At 42.7% G+C, this 6,414-nt stretch overlaps 1 protein-coding gene across 1 annotated transcript in view; it reads left to right on the forward strand.

The window, feature by feature from the left end:
• LOC103805967 (basic leucine zipper and W2 domain-containing protein 1-like) overlaps positions 1-6,143 on the forward strand; it is an 8,441-nt gene extending 2,298 nt beyond the window's left edge. Inside the window, 11 exon segments of the mRNA XM_009078632.1 lie at positions 74-250; positions 1,854-1,948; positions 2,196-2,261; positions 2,547-2,682; positions 3,257-3,366; positions 3,476-3,646; positions 3,956-4,102; positions 4,424-4,562; positions 5,443-5,503; positions 5,505-5,557; positions 5,797-6,143. Of these exon segments, the coding sequence (XP_009076880.1) occupies positions 74-250; positions 1,854-1,948; positions 2,196-2,261; positions 2,547-2,682; positions 3,257-3,366; positions 3,476-3,646; positions 3,956-4,102; positions 4,424-4,562; positions 5,443-5,503; positions 5,505-5,557; positions 5,797-5,828 (1,187 nt within the window). The 3' untranslated portion in view covers positions 5,829-6,143.
• Positions 6,144-6,414: the final 271 nt, after the last annotated feature.

The following is a 6,414-nucleotide window of genomic DNA, read 5'->3' on the forward strand; positions in this document are numbered from 1 at the left end:
TAAGATTGAAATAAGGAACTAGAACCCAAACAACTGCATGTGGCAATTTTATTTGAACATTTTCTCCTTACAGATGAAAAAGAGAGGTTTGATCCTACTCAGTTCCAGGACTGTATCATTCAAGGTTTAACTGAAACTGGCACTGACTTGGAGGCAGTAGCAAAGTTTCTTGATGCTTCTGGTGCAAAACTTGACTATCGCCGCTATGCAGAAACGCTTTTTGACATCCTGGTGGCTGGTGGAATGCTGGGTAAGTCCCTTGGATATGGCTGCTGTCAGCTTTTTTCACTTGACTCTGCAATAGCTCACTTTTCAGTGCAAAAAAAACTCTGCTAAAGAGCCCATTGAGTGTGTAGAACAGGGTTTAAATTACCTGTGGTAAATTACCTGACCATCTTGGTGATTGACTGAGCAATTACTACAGAAATACTCTGTATAACCTGCTGCAGTTTCACTTGAGTCAGTTTCTGTTTATCAAAATGTGAGTTGTACAAAGTGGCTTAACAGAAAATAGAATGGATTGTTTGGGTTTGAGGTTTTTTGTTGTCCTTTTGTTTGTTTGGATTTTTGGTTTGGTTTTTTTGGGGGGGAGAAGAACTTGACTCTCTAGTCAAGTTCACTTCTGAGACGAATACTTGCTTTAGGTGTGTGGTCTGTGGTCACAAGGTACAGTTGCCCTGAAGGATTCTAACATCCTGTGCTTTGCACATCCTGCCTTTTATTTTGGAAAGGAAACTTGTTTACAGAAGGATCCGAAGTGCTTAGTCTTGGAAATGCTATTATAAATCAGTTGCTGTTGACAATAGTGAGGTCATGGGCTGTAGCAGACATTGGGAACTGAGGAATGAGAGGGTGATTAAGTCAGCAGAAAACACGGGGAACTGAAGTTCACAGGAAGTGAAATGTGGTGACGAAAAGTCTTCGTAAACTCAGGTGCACGCTGTGCTTAAAGAGCAAAGAACAGATGCTCACCAACCAGTAAGCACATACCATAATCATACTATATGTGGGTTTACATTCAAGAGTCTTAACCAGTGCACACTGTGTTAGGAAGTGTTCCTTCTAGGAATGAGGCTGAGAGGGAAAGGAAAAAGGCATTGCTGCATTAATGGTGATATGGGGTCCTTTACTCAACTCCTTCTCTGTAAGAGGTAGCTAAGTAGACTAACTTTGATCTTCAGTCAGATGAGGCCAGAAATAAAACTGACATCCTGTTACCTTACCACCTTTTAGTATTAATACCATTAATATTTATCTCTGTTTCTGAAGTCATGTTTCTGACTAATACATAACAAAATACATCCATTGTATGTAGGATGACATAGAAATTGATGATGAGATGTTCTGGCACTGGAGTTGGTGACCTGTTTGTCAAGCAGCCTGAAAAACCACAAGTTTCAAGCTCATCTCTGGGGCACTGATTTTTGAATGTGCATCTCAAGATATTTCAGTCTCTTACTGTGACTTACTCTGTCATGTAAAAGGCACTTAGAAAGCACCAGTGTTACAGCTGACACTTGAAAAGACACTTGCTAGGATTAAACAGCTTCAGTCACTTCCCTTAAGGGAAGAGGAACTCATGGCCATGTTAACTTACATGTAAATAAGATGCGTAGCCAATTCACTTAGCAGTAGGGGGTCAGAATATTTAAGTGTTCAAATCTAAGCCACTGATTTTTTTTTTAAAAGTTCTAGTGCAGGAGTGGAACAGATGGAAAGGTCAGGGTGTCTCCAGCAATCCGGTCATTCTGTCCTTCATGAAAGGACAACGTGTTGCATGTTCTGGGTATTGGAGTTCTTCCTGTGGAGCCTACTCAGTAGGGAGTAATACTACTAATGGTGCAATCCTTTAGCCCCAGGTGGAACCTTGGCAGACGACATGACACGCACAAACGTCTGTGTGTTTGCGGCACAGGAAGACCTAGAAACCATGCAAGCATTTGCTCAGGTTAGTGCTTAAGTGAGTGTAATTTAACTTAAAGCTGTTTGGTGGTCAAAAATTAAATGTTTGTGTAGTTGAAAGTTTCGGTAAAAATAAGACATGGTGTTAAGAAGCATGCTGGGAGTGGTAGAGCAGCACTCTTCCAAGCTAAGAAGTGCTCTAAAGAGTTCAGACCTACTTTACTGAACTTTTTTTTACATTCTAATTAAATGATAGTTCAGAGCAAAAGATAACGTACTCTCTATCTTTTTAGGTTTTTAACAAGCTAATCAGGCGTTACAAGTACCTGGAGAAAGGCTTTGAAGATGAAGTCAAAAAGGTATGGAGTAGGTTTTTATCAGCAGACAAAAAAAGCCTTCAAATACTGCTAGTTAATCACTCTGTAGAAGAGTTACATCATAAAATGGGTTATCAAACTACAACATTCCATGCTGTTAATAGAAGAACAGCTAGCTTGCATGACTAGTGGAGAAGACTACCAGTGACTACTGCTTCTGCTGGTTGAATAGCTCAATTGAAACAAAAGTGTCCAACACAGAGGCAGTGGCCAAAGTGTAGTGAGAGATGGTAGTTTTATGGCAGCTCTTCTTACTTTCTCTTGCAGTTGCTGCTGTTCCTGAAAGGGTTCTCGGAATCTGAGCGGAACAAACTGGCCATGCTGACGGGTATTCTGCTAGCCAATGGGACACTTAATGCGTCGATTCTCAACAGTCTTTACAATGAGAACTTGGTTAAAGAAGGTGAGTGTTAACCACCTCCTCCTTTAGGGAAGGGTGGTGGTGTCAGAACATGGCAAATAGGTGAAAACTGATGACAGTACTCTTGGAGCTCACTAACTTTATCTGGTGATAGACTATCTACAGAATTAGCAAAGATGTATGTGCTGCCCTGCAACCTAAAAGGTCTTGCTAAGACTTTAGAAAATGAGTCTTGTCAAAAAGCTTGTGTGTAGGACTTTGCTGCATGACACTGGGGGCTGCTGCTGTCACTAGTGTTGCCCAGCAAGGCAGTACTGTTTTGGAGAGGGACCTTTCAGGATGCACAAGGTGTGTGATTAGGCTCCTTCCTAAGCTGCAGCAGGGGGAGTTGAATTTAGTACAGGAAGACTTTGTGATGCTGAGTGGTATGAAAAGTCCAATGTGCTGGAGGCTGCAGTATCCTCGGGCAGAGAGAGGTACTACAGACTGCTGGGGTTGCTTGGGAGCACAGCTGCTGCTGCTCTGAGCAGGGGTCTGACAAACGAGGTGCCCTGTACTCACGGGCCTTAAGATTCCCTTTGTTTTGAATTTCACTAATACTCTTACTATTGCACAGGTGTTTCTGCAGCTTTTGCAGTCAAGCTGTTCAAATCGTGGATAAATGAGAAAGATATTAATGCAGTGGCTGTCAGTCTCCGTAAAGTAAACATGGATAATAGGCTGATGGTGAGTATCACTAAAATGAATGACTTACTGCTTGAGCTAGTTCAGTAAATAGCACTTACCAGCACTCAACACACTTGTTTTGTGAAAAACTTGTAAACTTTGTTTTCAGGAACTCTTCCCAGCCAACAAACAAAGTGTTGAACACTTCTCCAAGTACTTCACTGAAGCAGGACTAAAAGAACTCTCCGAGTATGTTCGGAACCAGCAATCCATAGGGGCTCGGAAGGAGCTGCAGAAAGAACTGCAGGAGCAGATGTCACGGGGAGATCCATTCAAGGATGTAAGTATTTGTGGACAAGGTGTAGGTCCTCCTGTCCCCTCTCCTCCTGAAGTAAAATGGCGTTGAATACTAACCTGAAGAAGATACATGCCTAGTTAAAAACTGAATTTAGCTCTCACCAGGAATAAAATTAGGACCAGGGTGTCTTGGTATTAGCTTTGTAGTCTTTCTTTAATGTCTTCAATCCTGCTGTATGATCAGAGAGGTTAGTTGTGGTTCTGAAGCATTCTGGGTTATCTTTAGAACAGATACTTTAATTTAGCTTAGTGCCATATGTGCCTTTGTGCTGACTTTCATTCTAACTGGCAGATCATCTTGTACGTGAAGGAGGAGATGAAGAAAAACAACATCTCGGAACAGACTGTGGTAACCATAATCTGGTCAAGTGTAATGAGCACGGTGGAATGGAACAAAAAGGAGGAGCTGGTAGCAGAGCAAGCCATTAAGCATTTGAAGGTATTGTAACTCCAGTATGGACTTCTGCACCCTTACACAGGGCCTGGGCTCCCATCTGTCCCCAGCTCACTTTTAAATGTTAAAGCCTACAAGCTCTGCTAATGCAGACACAGCATTAGATGATAGAGAACTGTTCCCCTGGTGCCTCTAATAAGAGGCCAAGTTCCTGAGGCAGAGGCCGTGTGACTGCTGCAGAAGCCCTGTGGGGTGGGGCGGTGGTTGCACATTTCTAAGCAGTGCAGATGGAAGCTGTGTGAAACCAGCTGAGTCAGGTGATAAATGTGAAGTGCTCTGTGTGCCAGTTTGTTGTTCTTGTTACAGCAATACAGCCCTCTACTTGCTGCCTTCACCACCCAAGGTCAGTCAGAGCTGACTCTTCTGTTGAAGATTCAGGAGTATTGTTATGACAACATTCACTTCATGAAGGCCTTCCAGAAAATAGTGGTGCTCTTCTATAAAGGTAACTTCTGTGGGATTGTAATTTTATGGGTTTTTTGAGGGGTTGTTCTTGGTTGGTTGGCTCTTTTAAAAGCTTCTGAAGCAGAATGCTTCAGTCATAAGTCCTTTGGGAAGATCAGTGCTACAACACTGCACTTCATGAGCTGAAGAATTTTCTAGCTTCTGCTTGCAAAAACAGAGCAGTAAAATGCAGTGGTGCATGAAGCTGGTCCTTGGCACGTGTGGAGGTACAACTCTAGACAAAGATTCTGTCTGTGTACTCTAGATCTGTTTAAGAGTTGTGGTAGTTCATAGCTAAATTTAGATTTTTTAGGCACTTTGTTCTTTTTAAGTTGTGGAAAAATACATGATAGGGTATCCTTAGTTCTTTTAACACTGACTGTGAAGAGCCAGAGGTTGAGACCACCACCATGTTCTGGGGTGCTCTAGACTCTTTTTAAATGTCTGATAGAAGATGTTACTGAAAAACATGCTGTGCACATGTGGAAACTTGTTAAAATGAAGATTAGATTGTACTTCTGAAACAAAACTAGCTAAACATTTCCTGTGCTGTACTTTGAACTTCAAAGAATTTTTGTACCTGTTTTTAGCTGTTAACTGAAACTTTCCTTAGAGTGTGCCATCTCAAATAACTGTGACATACTCCAGACTGTTAGTGGGAGTGAAAGTGCAGCTCCTAAAGGCAATGCTCAGGAAACTCCCAGCAGCCAATCCAAATGCACAGTTCTCAGAATTTCAGAACAGGAGGCACTCCTGGTGTAGGTTTGTCCAGCTGTACCCAGGGAAGGAGTATGTGATGCATCTAGGGGAGGAAGCAAAAGCTGCCAGTCAGGGGTTCTCAGCAGTTTGCTATGTTAATGCTGCTCTTTCACATCTTGCAGCTGAAGTTCTGAGTGAAGAGCCCATCCTGAAGTGGTATAAAGATGCACATCTTGCAAAAGGATTTTCTGGAGCAGATGAAGAAGTTTGTTGAATGGCTCAAGAATGCTGAAGAAGGTAACTAGCAGTTTGGCTCACAAGTGGAGCTTGTTCATTTTGGGAATGCTGTTGGAGGGGGAGGGATGTCAGTTGCCCCTCTGAGGCAGTGTGCTCCCTACCCTGGTACTGTTTGAAAAGCTTGCCAGTGAAATCCACGGGGATCCAACAGCAGCTATTGTGCAGAGCGGGGACTGACTGAACTTGGGGCTGTGGGGCTGAGCTGTGGGCAGTCTGCTGATGAGGTGTCTCTGTTGCAGAGTCGGAGTCTGAAGCTGAAGAGGGTGACTGACCTGTGAAACTCTGTGCTCAGTAAAACAAACAGGAGCTGTAGATAAGTCTCGTGTTTCATGTGTCCTTCAGATTCTTACATCCTACCTCCCTGTATCAAGCATGATATAAGGGCTTTCATGGCAATTTATTTTAACTGTTTTCTATAGTTAATGAAATACTGGGTTTAGTTTTTAAAGCTATGCTCAAGTAGCTTACAGGAGCTGTGACAGATTTGACTCTTAACCTGCATTTGTCCTTTCAGTTACCTTCTACCTCCTGTATTTTCTACTGTAATCATGTAATTTTAAGGCCTTCCATAGTGAAATCCAGCTTATTCATTGGGATTTCCATCAGCATTGGAGTAGATAGGGTGAATGAGACTTAGAGCAGTTCTGCTTGCAGATTAACCTGTAAAAAGTCTCCCAGGTGAAGAGTCCATGGCTCTTGTGGCAGCTTGGTGTGGCACTTCAGTCTATAACAACTCCTTCAAATATCCCCTTCACACGTTGTCATGCCTTTACTAGACTTTCAGCATAAAGCAATCCTGCTGGGTGAGGTTGCTGCCCCACTCCTGCCAGCTCTGTGTCCTGGAGAGAAGTTGTGGT

Source organism: Acanthisitta chloris, unplaced genomic scaffold, assembly GCF_000695815.1.
Source record: "Acanthisitta chloris isolate BGI_N310 unplaced genomic scaffold, ASM69581v1 scaffold39467, whole genome shotgun sequence".
Classification (NCBI taxonomy): domain Eukaryota; kingdom Metazoa; phylum Chordata; class Aves; order Passeriformes; family Acanthisittidae; genus Acanthisitta; species Acanthisitta chloris.